Below are 16,833 nucleotides of genomic sequence, written 5' to 3' on the forward strand. Positions count from 1 at the left end.
CCTTTTAGTCAATATACATAATCAGTGTTCATTTTATAATTGAATCATCTATATCTTAATTATTTGGGGTACCTTATTACCAGTTGGGGGAGGGGGTCTCTAAAAGGCCCTCAATTAAGACCATGTTGTAAAGATATTATAAAGTAAAAAATTTAGATAAATTTAATATTATAAATAAGTACTTGCATTTCTACGAAAAAATAACGATAACTATTTAATTTTAAAAAATTTACTGTAACTCGCTGATTTTTTGGTATGTAAAGACATAATCAGGTTCAGGATATCCTTCTAAAAATGTTTAATATTTATGTATCTCATTCAGAAAATTTATTGTGATTATTTCCCAAATAATTTTTTCCTCCCCTTCATTATTTTTATTCTTTTTAATATTAACTTCCTTTTTTGATTTCTTTTTTTTTCCATATAGCATGGTATGCATATATACATAGCTGTAAATGATTAATATAAAATAATAATAAATAAAAATTACATTAGAAAATACAAATTTAAAAGTAAAATATTATTAAAATTTCAGATAAGAGCTATAAATTAGTGATCTGCATCGGACCTAATTTTTCAACCCCCGGATTTTTTTAAAAAAAATTTCGGCACAGCCCGGATTTTTCTGATATCAAAACCGGCATAACCCGGATTTTTTAAATGTTGTTTTAGGTTCAACCATAATCTTTCAATTGTTTGAGTTGATTATTGATATTTCCATCTTTAATATCCACAAAGTTAGATTTTATCCATATTGTAGAGCTGAGTCACATGAGTGGGCTTCAGAACTCTTCGGTAATTCATGTGCTTATTTTTAGCTACAAAAACTCTACCACTTTAGTCTAATACTTTGTTTTGGATAATTTTATGAATATTTTACTTTTAAAAATAACATACATTTTAAGAAAATATTAAAAACACGAAAACATATAAAATTAATTTTATATAAATATGATAAATATTTATGGCGATTATAATTATATACATAAAATTCATTGTATAATTTTTTATGAATTCTTATATATAATATAATTTATATATATATAATCTGCTCAGGGTTCGGCTCAAACAGCTTATTAAGCCGCTCGAGTCTGAGCCATTATTTACGACTCCGGCTCGAGTTCAGGGTCGAAAAGACTCGACTATCTAACAATACTATTCGAGTCGCTGAAACATAATATATGAGTTTCATTTATTTCAAAAATAATTAATACATTTTCTAAAATTACTTTGTCTGCGAAATATATTTTTTATTATTCCGATGAGAACGAGGCTCAATATAAAAATAGAAATAATTGCATAAATTTGTGTTATCATCAGACAGACTATCCCGGCAGAATGACATTTCTAAAATACTATTTGACTTATATTGTAAAAAATAGGTTTTTGGCTATTTTAAATTACTTGCGCTCTCTAGTGGAGATTTTATTTTTTTACAAAAATGTGATTTATTTTATTTTACCTTTTTTTCACCCGTCCTGAAATTTTTTATAGGAATTGTCAAGATATCTTTAAAAAATGTAAATTTGGAAATAGATAATTTTTCTAACTATTCTAAAAAATAGTTACAAATTTTTAACTAAGAGTTAATTTTATTCAGAATACTTGCTAGAGGTTTTTGGGGCTATAAAATGATTCATAATATATATATTTATTTTATTTTCTAATATTAAAGTATCCCAATTTTAAAAAATTGGTTTTTCGAAAAATGACCAAATAATGTCACTTTAACCCCCTATATCTCCATACCTATTAAAGCTAGGAGGCTACAATTCTACATTTGAGATTGTAAACCTCAATTAAAAATAGTAACATGTATTTTTTCCGATGAAAACTATAATTGCTAGTTTTAATGTCAATTTTCTTAATTAAATTCTAAATAGTAAAAAATTAAACATGGACAGGCGTTGGGTAAAAACAGGCTAAATATTCGCCAGGATTTAACCAATTTTATACCCAAATCCTATAGGATTTACTTAAAGAAATTGTTTGGCACTATATTTACCATTGTATTATATCACTGATTCATCAACAATGAATTCTATATTGCTGCATATTTTAACCTTTGATTTAGTAGATTGGAATTTTTTTCTTTACAGAATTAATCGTTTTTTGCAAGGTTATTATTCGATAAATGAGTATCCTTTTTTATGATTCAAACCTATTCCTTCTCATTGCAATTGCCATAAATATTTTTTTATATTTCTGAATTTGTCTCTCACAGCATTTTCCATCCTGAAACGGTAATAACCTGAAAAAAAGCAAATATTTCTGACTGTACTTCTCAATCACATCGGTATAAAAACATGATTGCCATATAAAAAAACGGAAATTTTTAATAGTAAAATGTTTTTGAACTTTAACGCCAACTAATGTACAAAATTATTTTCTATTTTAAAATTGTAAATAAACTTTTAAGGCATATAGGTCAAGATTATCTACATTTTGTAAATATTTTAATAATTTAAATAATTTACCTAATATTAAAAAATTAATTTATAGCTAGTGCTTGAAAATAATAATAAATAATTCTTTACATGTATATTATTTTATAACAAAAGTTTACATATAATGTTATTTAAAAATATTTATAACAAAGACATCATGAAAATGTTTACAATACATATTTTTCCCCATTTTCGTTAAAAAAATTGAAAAAGTTTAAAAATTATTTTTATCTTTAATAAAAAAACATAGAGAATAGATGTCTTTTTACATCTTGATTTATAAAAAAATACAATTTTCCTCTATTTTTATTTTTTGCCCAGTCTATTATTTAATAAATGTACTTTGTTCAAAATATATATTAATTTCAAATCCTATAGCTATTTTAATGATCAGTCTCTGATTTTTTATAAAAGCGTTGTTATCTTTATGTACAAAAAAAGTAATTGTTTTTACGTGCATGGGTAAAATAATTGATATTTTGCATTTTTATCATTAAAATTTTAAACAAAAGCAAATCAGATCAAATTTTACAATCACATGCAAAATAAAAAGAGTGTAGCCTAAAATACTTTAGGCTATGATTAATATGTATAATATACTATTTTACTCCATACCCAGGATAGCTAAGCACTAGTTCTTTCTTTTAAAATGTTAATCGTTAACATTGTCGTCACTTGCTTTACCCCGGTCTCCCCTATAAGGATCGATCTTCTTTTTTTTTAATTGCAAAATACCTCCCCTATTCTTAACAAATATTGATAATTTATGACTAAATCTCAACTTTTAATAATTATATTTAAAATATAATTTATAAAACTTTTACAATTATAGATTAGAACATCACAAAATTTTATAGATTTCTCAATAAGAAAGTATATGTTGTAGTTTTGTATTTTTGTTATATATTTAAATATATATAATGATATATATGAAATGTCAATCAAAAGGATCTTTGGATTTTGAGTTGGGTTTTTTTGAGGATTAATGTAAGAAGAAAGCCAGATGTTCTTTTGTTGATGGATTTTTGTATGGATTTTTAGATGTTGTTTGTATATGTATATTAATACTTAAATATGAGTAAATTACATTTTTTTTAATTATGATTGTATAAATATGAACCAATGATAATAAATTGATATATATTTGGTTCGAATGGTTCAAGTCTTTTTTAATTTTAAAAGAATCGTTATATAGATTGTAGAAAGAATATTGAATATTATATTTGCATTCACTTTATTAATTAATAAAAATCATCAAAAATTGAAAAATCCAATAATCATAATATAGTAAAAAATTATCATATTTTTTCCATAATTTATTAATTTTTAAAAGAATTTTTTTAAAATTTAAAAACTTCAATAATTGAATATATCTCGAAAAATATACATTATATAATTATCATTTTTTTTTGCATACCAATCAGATGTATACAATAGATCTGATTGACGTTTAACAAAATTAAATGTGAATACATGCTTTTAAAGCATAACATACTAGGGCATGCCACCCCTTTATGGGCCAGTGACATTCCCTACACACAAAATTTTTTTTTTAACAAAATCCAAAAAAAAACATACTCTATAACCTAACATCGGGGTTACATCAATAACAATTCCTCTCAAAGATTCTCATCCGATCAGTCCTCGTCAGCGGTTTGGGCTGCGATATCATGGGCTGTATCTGACACACCACGTTGGCCGCCCTGTGCTGTTCCATGACCCTCCTGATATTGATGGCGTCCGTCCTGTTGGTGGTCGCATCCTTGTCCGTCGACCCCTGTGTCAGCGGCACCGGTTGCAGATTCGCCTTTTTAGGCCCTCCTAGCGTATTATTCACGAATTCCCTAGCCAGTCTTTTTGTCATTCCTTTCTGGGTACGGGTATTATAATCTTGTTCCATCAACGGTCCAAAGTTTTTTTTGTTCAAAGCCAGACATTGATTTCTTAAATGGGTCTCTGACTGACAGTTAAAACATATTTTCTTTCTAATAAGAGAACTGCCCGACGTCGAAGGAGCCTTCGTTTGGTGGCTGTTGAAGTCCATGACTTTTGGAATTAGGGTTGCAAGTAATGCTCTTGTAAATGAATTAACTTTGACTGCGAGTGCATGTTTTTAAAAAAACTTTTTCTTTTTCCTTTACACAAAAATTTTTTTTAACAAATTTATATCTATTTTATTTTTTCATTTGTCTCCATAATAAACTCATGATTTATTTACAATAACTCAAGACAAATCTTTATTGATCAAAAATCCACAGACCCACGTGATCATAACACAAACATTTTCCCTTAAATAATAAACACTTACCATCCCCAACTTAACTCCTTCTTTTACAGCAACAAAATATAACCATATATCTATTTACTATTATTTATTATTTTACTTACAACCATATCAACATCAAAGTGAACCGTCCATAATCATAAACAAAAATATAACTTTCTTTTTCTTCTCCCAGTGACCATTCATCACACAAAAAAAAATTTACTTTTTCTTTTCTTTCCTTAAAAAAAACAACTGTCCGGTGTATAACATAATCATAAATTATTCCCTCGTTATATCATTTAATTTATCTCTATACTCCTATCGCTCTACAATGAGGATACTCGAGTATATAAAACAATCAATAAACTAATAAAATACTTTTCTTCCACGGCCTTTATTGCCATCTTTCCCGAAAGCATAAATTACCGAAACACACCCAGTTGTTCGGCACTCAACTAATTTATTAATTTGCGTAATTTTGTTTTGTACTCCACTAATTTTATCTATTTATATAATTACTTAAATAACCAGGGAGGAACACCAGAAAAAAAAAATCATTTTTCCAATTTAATAACCTCGAGACTCAATTCTAATCCCGTATAATTATAGGATGTTGAGCTCTCCCTCTGAAATATAAAACTTCCTTTATTTTCCAGACTTTTCAATGTTTCAATTAGGCACCTTTAATGATAATATTCCATTACATTTAAATGTATCCCGTTAGCACTTAATCATAAATAAGCTTACCTCTATCTTTATAAACAGTATCTTTATTTACCCCTATAGGATCAATATTTTCATTACTCTTGTTTAACATATTATGCTATATATTTATCCCAATAATCCCTTTATAAGGTGCATTATCGATCTAAGATTCTGGAAAGATAAGAAAAGACTAATATCTAAGCATACTTTCATATTATCTTTCCCCCTTCTTACTTTCTCCTAACCTTACGTGGTCATTATGTCTGATCACCGTAACTCCATTTATTACCTAAATCTCATTTAATTTGGAACCAAGGTTTTCTACTATACGACCTTTAGTCGGAGACCCACTTAAGAAATCAATGTCCGGCTTTTAACAAAAAGAACTTTGGACCGTTGATGGAACAAGATTATAATACCCGCATTACCCAGAAAGGAATGACAAAAAGACTGGCTAGGGAATTCGTGAATAATACGCTAGGAGGGCCCAAAAAGGCGAATCTGCAACCGGTGCCGCTGACACAGAGGTCGACGGACAAGGATGCGACCATCGATAGGACGGACGCCATCAATATCAGGACGGTCATGGAACAGCACAGGGCGGCCAGCGTGGTGTGTCAGATACAGCCAATGATATCGGAGCCCAAACCGCTGATGAGGACTGATTCGGATGAGAATCTTTGGGAGGAATTGTTATTGATGTAACCCCGATGTTAGGTTATAGAATATGTTGCAGGGATGTGAACCCTTCGACAAAAAAAAAGGGTTCAGGTCCGGGTTCGGGTCCAGTAATAAATTTTAAAAGGAACCGGGTCTAGGGAACATAAAAATAATCACTCAAAATAAGACTTTTTTTCATTCATTTTTTATTATACTTCAATATATACACATTCATTATTCAAAATGAAATAATTTATATTTTAAATATTTTATTCAATCACTTTTCTTTTAAAGATACAATAGATATTTTTTGCTCCTTTCTATCTGATGATAATTTAATTATTTTTTTCTCTATCTAATAGTGAAATTTCCGGATCATCAATATTATTATCATTATCATTGTTATAGCTACAACCAGTAGATATTGTCGTAGCCTCCAATATATTGTAAATAATAGAATTTTGGGTATGCCATAAATCCTCAAGATGGTTTATAGCCATTTGTTCTTGCTCAATACTTAATAAAACTTGATATCGAGGGTCTAAATATATTGAAGCATATACAACACTATTTTGTAAATATTGTTGCTCTCTAATTTTCATATTTTCTAATACTTCATATGAAAAAAACTTGTAAATCAATCTAACTCTAATCGACATCTTATCCATATGCCATAAAAATCCGATAAACATAACTGTTCTGCTTGCAATCTTAATGTAGTTATTTTTAAAGGAACCAACACACTAGTAAGGTCTTTTATTTGATTCCAATCATATTCCGACAAAATGACTTCACATGCTCCTATAATAAAATCATTACAGAAATCTTTCAAACTTATTAATCGCTCTGGCATCATACAAATAGAGGACCAACGTGTTGTGCAATCTAATATTGCCATTTGCCTTTTCTTAATATTCTTACAATTGTGGGAGTTCTTAAATATTTTACTACATCCCTTTCTTTATCAATTATAGTTTTAAAGTGATTATTTTTTAGGGAATTATTAATAGCCAATTGTAGCGTATGGGCTGCACATCTGAGTATATTTTTGTGGAAAAATCTTTTATAATTTCCTGTAAATCAATTTCACTTATGTCCTCATAATTATCATCATCATCATCTATATCATCCATTACTTCCAGTGAACATTCATTTAATAATTTGATTGATTTTACTAGATTAGCACCATTATCCGTAGTAATTGTATAAACGTTTCTTATAGGAATATGAAATTTATTTAATGTTTCTAATATCATTCTTTTTATATTTTCAGAAGTTGAACTCTCTTTAATCTCCTTCACAGCTAAATTTTTTAATATATTATTTCCTTTTATATACTGTATATTTATTCCTACAATATTTCTCCCTAATCTTTGGGCGGAATCAATTTTTAATGAAATTAATTTGTTTTTTGTTTCTTTTATTATTTTCGCTTGTATTTTTTTCGATTCATTAACCACTAATTCCTTAATTTTAAAACGGTTAATTGATGTTTAGATGTTCCAATTAGAGGTCTGCATTGGGCGGGTTTTTGGACCAAAAGCCCGCCCATCTAATGCTTTGAAAAAATTTAACCCACCGCCCAGCCTGCCCATAGTTTTTAAAAAAATATACACCCGCCCGCCCCGCCTATTTGTCTAAAATTCCTTACTCACCCGCCCATTAGTCTAAAATTTTTTACCCGCCCGCCCATTATTTATAAAAAATTTTTAACCCAAGCCCGCTTATAAAATTTAATTATGGTCATTCTTTCATTTTTTTAAGCATCTAATAAAAATATTTCAGCATTACACCTCTACAAAAAGTTTATAATTTAGGAAATTAATATAAGTATAAAAATAATCAATGTAAATTATGGACAATTTATTTGATCAAATTTTATGAAAAAAATATAAAAATGTTTATTTATTCTAAGAAAAAAGTTTTATTGTGTTTATTACGTAATATAGTTAGGTAAATGTTCTTCACTTAAAAAAAAGATTGGTACAAAAAAAAAGAAATATTGTTATAGATCATTTAAACAATTATTTTTTTTAGTTTGTTTTTGAACAAAAATTTGAAATTTCCTTAAACCGCCTCCCCCATTGTTTAAATTTCTTAACCCGCCCGCCGATAGTTTCAAAATTTTTTTAACCCCCGCCCATCCGCCCACTCTAGTTCCAATTTCCTTACTAATAGGATCATTAATTTTTTTTAAACTAGATTCCTCAATAATATTGAAAGGTCTTCCATTTATTTTAACAAGCTCAACTAAAGCATTCATCAAATTCTCCTCAGACATTTGAATATGAATGCTTTTTTTAAAGCAAAACATTTCAATATTATTTTCATCCTTCTTTACAATACTGACAGTAGACTTTGTAACAATATCTTTTTCCAAAAATTTGGTTTTTCTATTTAAATATTCCTCAAAGATGATAGAATGATGTCTTTTTTTTAAATTAAAATTGCAGTACAAAATAATTCCAAATATTTCACTTACAAATCAAAATACTCAAAGTATTTCTAACAAGAGCAAATAAATTATCACAATTAAAATATTATTACTTGCACTACAAAATAATTCACTTTCAAAAAAATCAACGTATTTCTATAACATAGCATATTAATAAATTTACATAATAAAATATTATTACTTACACTAAAAAATAATTTATGGTATCAATTCTCTAAATAAAATGAAAATTTTTTTTTTTACATTGATCTATTTTTTTGTGTGTGTAGGGAATGTCACTGGCCCATAAAGGGGTGACATGTCCTAGTATGTTATGCATTAAAAGCATGTATTCACATTTAATTTTGTTAAACGTTTGGAAAATTATTATTATTATATGCAAAGAAAAAATGATAATTATATAATGTATATTTTTCGAGATATATTCAATTATTGAAGTTTTTAAATTTTAAAAAAATTCTTTTAAAAATTAATAAATTATGGAAGAAATATGATAATTTTTTACTATATTATGATTATTGGATTTTTCAATTTTTGATGATTTTTATTAATTAATAAAGTGAATGCATATATAATATTCAATATTCTTTCTACAATCTATATAACGATTCTTTTAAAGTGGTCATGTTGTAGTTTTGTATTTTTGTTATATATATTTATAATGATATATATGAAATGTCAATCAATGATCTTTTGAGTTTTGTGTTTTTTGAGAGGATTAATGAAAAGAAGAAGGTCACATGTTCTTTTGTTAATAGGACATGTCCTTTTGTTGATGGAATTTTATATGGATTTCTGAAGGGTGGTTTGTATATGTATGTTAATACTTAAATATGATTAAATATATTATACATTTTTTTAAATTATGATTGTATAAATATGAACCAATGATAATAAACTGATTTTGGTTAGATGTTAATATTATTGAATATGAGCGAACCTAAATAGATCACAAAATAATATTTGCTATTATTATCTTTAGTAATAATGGAAGAAGAAGAGAAACGATATCGGTATTTCACCAAAAATAAATATTTTACTAGATTCTAAAGCTATTGGAGCCCACATAGGCATTAATAAAACTCAATTAAAGCTCTTTGAAGGGTATTTATTATGGTGTTGGATTTGTTAATTTTTTGTTTATAGAGTTTGGTGGCAATAATAAAACCATTAATAATTAACTATAGAAAACTACCATGGATTAAATTATATCGATTTATTATATTTAAAATTATCGCGTCATATTTATTAATTAAATTAGAATATTCCATTCTTTTTTTATAAATATATAATAAATAACAATTTATTACATTTAAATAATAAATGACAACTTAACATTTAATACAAATTTATTACATTTCTTCCAAACATTTTTAAGTTAGATTTTCTCAATAAACCTCTTTGTGAGTTTACGGTTTCTTAATGAACAACATAATGCAGTATTTGTACCATGAGTCGGAATAGTTGAACGATCTCTTAGCTGATCTGCGTGTATCCGCAATGTTCTTTTGGGAGTTTCAACTAATGTTGTTAAATGGCTCGATTTGAGCCGATTTTTAAAAACGGCTAATTCAATATTTTGTCCAGAAAAATATTACCCAAGCCTGAAGATTTTGCTCATAGATAGCACAAAGGTTTAGACATCTATTAGCCAAATCTTGGGCCTTAGGCAGTATTTTTTTAGCTAAAATATTGAGTTAGCCGTTTTTAAAAATTGGCTCAAAATGAGCCGTTTAACAACACTAGTTTCAACAATATAAGAATATAACCCTGTCATTTCTTTAATCACTCCCTTTCTCCAACCTAAATTCCTATTCAGCTAATCCATTCGTTTTCGGATTATAGGATGTCGAAAACGTATATGTCGTAATTTAATTTACAGTACCGACGGAATTCCCCAGGTATGACTTGTGGTTCATTGTCTGACACAATTTACTTGGTTCCAAACCTAGCTAACCATTCTTTTTATGGATTAGCTTAGCATACAATAAGAACTTTGAAAGGTCGATATTACGCAACGAGAGAGTCAATTTCTGATCCAGGAGAAGCCTTGATACAGGTTTTAACAACATATCGATTGGGAGAGCATAGCTCTACAGAGAGATCATCTGCCAAGATTATGTTTAGAAGACAATTGAAAACTAGTTTGAACTAAATAAGATCAAATATAGAACATGAAATTGAAAAGGCAAATGAAATACAAAGTCAGAATCATGATTTACATTCGAAAAGGAAAGAATTCGTGATTTCACAACCTGTGGTTAAATAATGAGAAATCAAAGGTTGGAGAAAGGGGGTGGTTAAAGAAATGACAGGGTTATATTCTTATATTGTTAAAACTCCCGAAAGAGCATTGCGGAAACACGCAGATCAGCTAAGAGATCATTTATTTATTCCGGAAGTTACAGAAATAGTGGTGCAAGTAAATGAAGCAGGTGCAAATATTGCAAGCCACAAGAAGAAAATTATTACAAATAATGAGTTCCAAATAAAAATTATATAGGACATCAAGAATTGTAAAATAAATAAATTCCCAGATAAAATTATATAAAAGAAAGAATTAAAATCATTTTTATAATCATTCAAATATATTTAAAACTAATTTAAATAAATTTTTTACAAATCGAAAATGGCCACGTGATGAAAAAATATATAATGAAAAAACATTTTACAAATTTAATAGCCGCCAATATATTTGAAGCGCTGAAAATTTAAATATCTTACAATTTTAATGGCTGCCAATATATTTGAAACGATAACATCTCTTAAATAATCAATACGGTATTTAATCTACAATGATGATATCACTACGGTATTGAAGCTACAATGGGTATTGATTTCACAATCCTACACCGGCTCGGATTTTTAACATTATTTATTTTCCCAGATTTTTAAATAATTTTGTCTATATTTTGTAAATGTTCAAGGGAAAATTGAAAGTATGAAAAAGAAAAGGAATATTTAATGTTTTATGATTTATTAATTTGATTATAATTTAAATGTATTTTAAAAAATTTGATTCTACTCGGGTTTTGTAAAAAATAATATTCTTAGACCCAGTACTCGTTTGAAAATTTTTAAGCCCGTCCTAATATAAAATACTACTATTTTATTACCCTAGACCCAATATACAGGCCCTGTCTGCAGGTCTTTGATAAAAAGTAATTACGGTTTGCATAAATGTCATGGCAAAGAATGGACGAGCTTCTCAAATATTTTCGATTTTTTAAATTTGCCTTTCAAAACTTAAAGCCAGTTCCCTAATAATAATCTAAGCTATTTTATATTATCAGGAAGCTCAAAATTATGCCAGCGAAATGAATTTAGAATCTTGTGCGATAAATATGGGGGTGGATAAAATGGCTCGTTATCCCAAATTACATTTCGCGGTGTCTTCGATGCTCTCCAAAAAGGCTTTAAATCCTGCCGATATTACTCTGGTTTATATTTTTCCTATAATTAAGGACTGAGAAAATTTTATTTTAAATCATAATTTTTTCCCGGAGATACATCGATACCACTTTTATACTGATATCGATATAATAACGGGTGCCAAGCCGATATCTAGCATCGATAGTTTAGTTTAAAAAAAATCTTTCAAAATAACCAATTTCAATTAAATTCATAATTTAAAAAAAAAATATATTATAAAATTATGATAAAATAAAATATAGACTATGAATTTCATATTTTTCTTTTCGTAATGATTATGTTCCTTTTTTTATAAAAGCTTCATTGGGAAAATATAATCAAATTTTTATTTCTTTGAGGAGAACGAAAATGCAATAAAAGCAGTTTTTTAAAAAAAATTAAATATCCGTTTGAAAAAACAGGGAAGCGCTAGATAATTTTGTTATTATTTTATAAAATAAAAATGGTCTTCTCTAAAACTATGTCCACATCAAAAAACTAAATTCACAAATTTTCGAAACTTTAATAAAATAAATTAATAAGCTATATTATTAAATATATAAAATTCTGCTAATATAATTCTAGAAAATTTTATAATTAACATACGATTTCATTAAAATTTGCAAAAGTTTTCAAATTTTTTTAAGGTTTTAGATATTGTCTAAAGGATTTTTAAAAATTATAATAATATCCTATATATTTTTTACATTTAATCAAAAATTTATTCATAACCTTTAGAGGATTTAATAATTTGGTTTCTTTTTATGATTTTGGCTAAGTAAAATTAATATCGATCCTGGTTATCCGTGCTAGAGGTCTACATTGAACGAGTTTTTAGCCCGCCTGCCTATATTTCGGACGGGCATGGTTGGGTTTTCTAAAATATTATCAACATTGACCGGGTGGTGGGAGGGTTATAAATTTTAAGTATTGGACGGGTAAATTTTTAATATTTAACAGACGAAATGAGCAGAACTGACTTTAATTTAATAAAAATAATAGTTTTATTTCATAATATTGCATATTATATATGTTTAATCAAAATTACATGAAAATAAATGAATAAAGAGCCAAACCATTAGAATAATTTTTAAACATTAGGCAGGCGGGCGGGTTAAACAAAATTTAGATAAATGGACGGGCGGGCGGATTAATGTTTAAATAAATTCTAAGTAGGCGGGCAGGTTAAAAAATTTTCAAACAAAGAGTTGGCTGGCTTTTTGGCTGAAAACCCGCCCATTGAAATTAGAATTGGTTTTTTGACCCTCTAGTAACTGGGTAAATTATTGAGATTTAAATTTTTTCGTTTATGCTTGTAAAATATTTTTATTTTGGTTACAATAAATATATAGCTCTATAAATTATTTATATCCAACGATGCCCCGCCTTCAGAAATGATCAGAAATCCTATTTTTTTAGGTATAATAATTTAAAATTATTTTTTAATAAAAATTTTATTTATTTATTTTCTTACTTTTAGAATTGTTAGTGGAAGCATTATTTAAACCACAATACTTAATTAATCCTGATCACAAACATAAATACATATATCTTCTCGCCTATGCCGTCAGTGTATACGAGGTTGATTATTTTTTTGACCCCATTTTTTTTATAATCGAAAATTTTTGATATAGCAATCGAATGAAAATGGTAACATCATTATAAAAAAGGAAGAAATGAAACCATTAATCCAAGCCTTGGAAAAAGCACACAATTTATGTAATAAAAGTCATTGTTCTTCCGAGATTTTATATGATTTATCTACGCTCTTTCACCTTATAAGGTATGATTCTCACTTAATTATAATTTTTTTGTAGTATTGATCAAATTCCATGTTTCTATTTTTTAACCTGCTAAATATTTGCCCAATTTTTATATATATGAGAAAAAGACATAGGATATTTATGCCTAACACCTTTACCTGTTAATATCTAACCCTTAATTTGATCTAAATATTTTTATAAGCTTAGATAATTATATAATACTATCATTTTATTTTAGAAACACTATATACAAATAGAGTATTATGGTGCTAAGACAAATTTCTAAAGACAGAATGTCCTATAGACAAATTGATTATTAGTTTAGTTTTATTAATATTCAATTAAATATAAAGTTATGAATAAAAGAATTATAATATGCTTAATTGTTTTTTTGAAAATTTATGTATAAAATGCTTTAGTTCGAATTCACGACACATCGTATCCAATAAAGACGAAAATAATACAAAAAACAACAATACCACAATACTTGTACTATTGAAGTCCGGAATTATTCTAACTTTTGACCATGCCGGTCAAAAAGATATTTCCTCTAATATATCACAATGCTTGTTAATATAATATTTTATCTTTAGCATCTTAATAAGTTACCAAAATCTAACAATGCGATTAGGAGCTGTCACAGTTCCTTTAATTATAGTAAGAAATAGTCCGTTTTACTATACTATTATTGGTTAAAAATGCAAATCGACAGCATCCTAGTGTCATCGATAACAAGCAGATATAGGATGTGCAACTTCCCAATGAAAAGGCTATAAAATCTAAGATAAAAAATTAATTCTTGGTGATAAATTATCCTATTTTTTAAATATTGTTATGATCGAGAACCTTCGAAACCAAGACAAATATTAAAATCACATTGTGGGACCTCTTTTTAAAATTTATAGGAGCCAGAACCCATTAAAATCTCTAAATAGTGCAAATAATTTTTGTATATTTCTTAAATTTTAGAGGATTTATTTATTGTATAAATATTATTTTATATTTTTTATTAAACAAAATTTGGAACCAGAATTATCAAAAATACGACCAATTTAAGAGCCACAACCTACTTTACAAAATTTTAATAACAGAACCAGACTCAATTTTTTTTAAATCATAGATAACCGGAACTACGATCTATTTTAGTCCAGGTTCCAAATTCTGGTTATAATATAACGTTTTATATTTTTATTTATTAATAAAATTATTCTATTCATAACTAATTAGTCAAACTTTTTTATTAGAGTTCATTAAAACAATTGAATACTTTTTGAAAAAAACACTAAACTAAATCAGTTTTCAATAGGACATTTTGAACGGTCATTAGTATTATACCAAAAAAAGTTTTATTTTATAAATATCGGATAAAACTTTTGAATAAATTTTAAAAAAAAATTGTTAGTTTGATGGATTAAATTGTTCATATTGTAAAAAAATAATAGGACTTTACTGACAGGCTGAGTCGGAAGATTATTTTAATATTTTTTTGAATTAAAAACATTATCCTTCAGCTTAGGGATTGATAAAAGAATTATTTTAATTCTAGGTTTCCTATAATCGCTTTAGGAATATTTAAGTGGGTAAGTAACATACTTCAAGAACCTGGGTATTTTATCAATCGAACAGACAGTTGGAACGCATATCATTTAACCCTGTTGGATGAAATAGTTACTTGTCATTCCGCTTTACACGATCGCATTTTGAAACTTTATATACAACTATTCCAATCTTCTTTCCCTGATTTAGAAGTTTTGATTCAGGTTTAGCTTTAATCGCACATGCAATTTAGAAAATATTTTTATTTTTTTAAATATATGAAGTTGGAATTAAAAAAAAGTTTATTGGAAAGAATGGTGCATTTGTTTTCAAGAGGTTGCGTTATCCCTGTCCTCAGTTTTATTATAAAATGTTGGGAAAAGCAGGATACTGATGTTTCATTAATCCGACATTTCGTACAAGAAGTATTATTCTTGTTCTCTTACATAATTATGCAGACGTATCCTTTAGATTTTAGACATGATATCGCCACCATACCATCCAAATTTTATCAGTATATTTTTGCCAATTATTCAAAACAAAGATATCACAGCTTCCCTCATTAATGATGAGCAATCTGATCCTGTTTCCCTATTCATAAGTACAATAGGCATTCATTATTCAACATTTTTTATTTTAATTTAGATTATTGTACAAAATCGTGAAGATTATTTGTATTATTACGTAATTATGAAAATGATGTATATATTATTATTTGATTGTAATTTATTTATAAATTAAACTAATAAAAACATTTTAATGAAATGACTCATAATGCATTTATGATTTTTATATAATTTTACTTGTTTTAAAGAATGATTCTCACCTTATAAATTTGTATTGCAAATTTGATATTTATGCAATATTCACTAATCTTAAGGCTTTTATATTTTGGTTAGATACTATTTCTTATAGCTTAAAGGAGGCAACACGGTTGGATTTTTCTCTGCTCTCGAAATATTTTTTATTCCCTACCCCGTTAGAGGTTTATCCCTCCATAAAATATAATAGAGGCAAAATAATCTTACCTCCATAAGCATTTATTATCTTCAGGCGATTGTTTAGTAAGAATGAAAGATTGCAACTTTTGAAGGTGTTTGATTATAGAACGGATTTTGCTATAAAATTTAATAAAAAGATAAATGAGCTAAATTTTTAATGTTAATTCTATCGGGTATTTTAAAGTATTCAATAAAATCGGCATTTATTAAAGGAATTTTTCATCATTTTTATATTGAAAAAATTACTTTAAAGTAAAATCATTTTTTGAAAATGTTAACGATTGTCATGCTACTTTCTGAAAAATAGCAGTAGCAAATTTCTAGGGTATTTGATTATTTATATATTTTTTTAAATAAATTATATGATGTTGTATTTACAGCACTGGAATTTTATAAATCAAGCAAAGAAAAAGATTCGGAGGTTATTATTAAGCCACGATTTTTAATATCAATTCAATATGTTTATTTTTTATTTAATTATACATATGATTTTAGCAAAATGCTACAAAAAATTGATTTGAATTTAAGGGAGGTTATGAATAGAACAAAGGATATTTATCAGAGAATATGTGGATGAAATATTTTATGA

At 27.0% G+C, this 16,833-nt stretch overlaps 1 protein-coding gene across 2 annotated transcripts in view; it reads left to right on the top strand.

Moving 5' to 3' along the window:
• The window catches only part of LOC135923889 (negative elongation factor D-like), a 29,267-nt gene extending 13,283 nt beyond the window's left edge, over window positions 1–15,984 (top strand). The window contains exons 7-14 of one of the 2 annotated variants that reach the window (XM_065458880.1): window positions 11,827–11,973; window positions 13,297–13,363; window positions 13,425–13,525; window positions 13,579–13,727; window positions 15,254–15,467; window positions 15,528–15,668; window positions 15,702–15,844; window positions 15,889–15,984. In XM_065458880.1, the coding sequence (XP_065314952.1) occupies window positions 11,827–11,973; window positions 13,297–13,363; window positions 13,425–13,525; window positions 13,579–13,727; window positions 15,254–15,467; window positions 15,528–15,668; window positions 15,702–15,809 (927 nt within the window). In that variant the 3' untranslated portion in view covers window positions 15,810–15,844; window positions 15,889–15,984. The remainder of the gene's footprint in view (window positions 1–11,826; window positions 11,974–13,296; window positions 13,364–13,424; window positions 13,526–13,578; window positions 13,728–15,253; window positions 15,468–15,527; window positions 15,669–15,701; window positions 15,845–15,888) is intronic. The other variant, XM_065458879.1, reaches the window with a different exon arrangement.
• The last annotated feature ends 849 nt before the right edge of the window (window positions 15,985–16,833 follow it).

The sequence above is a fragment of the Gordionus sp. m RMFG-2023 genome, chromosome 2, assembly GCF_954871325.1.
Source record: "Gordionus sp. m RMFG-2023 chromosome 2, tfGorSpeb1-WG-v2, whole genome shotgun sequence".
NCBI classification, from domain to species: Eukaryota; Metazoa; Nematomorpha; class Gordioida; order Chordodea; family Parachordodidae; genus Gordionus; species Gordionus sp. m RMFG-2023.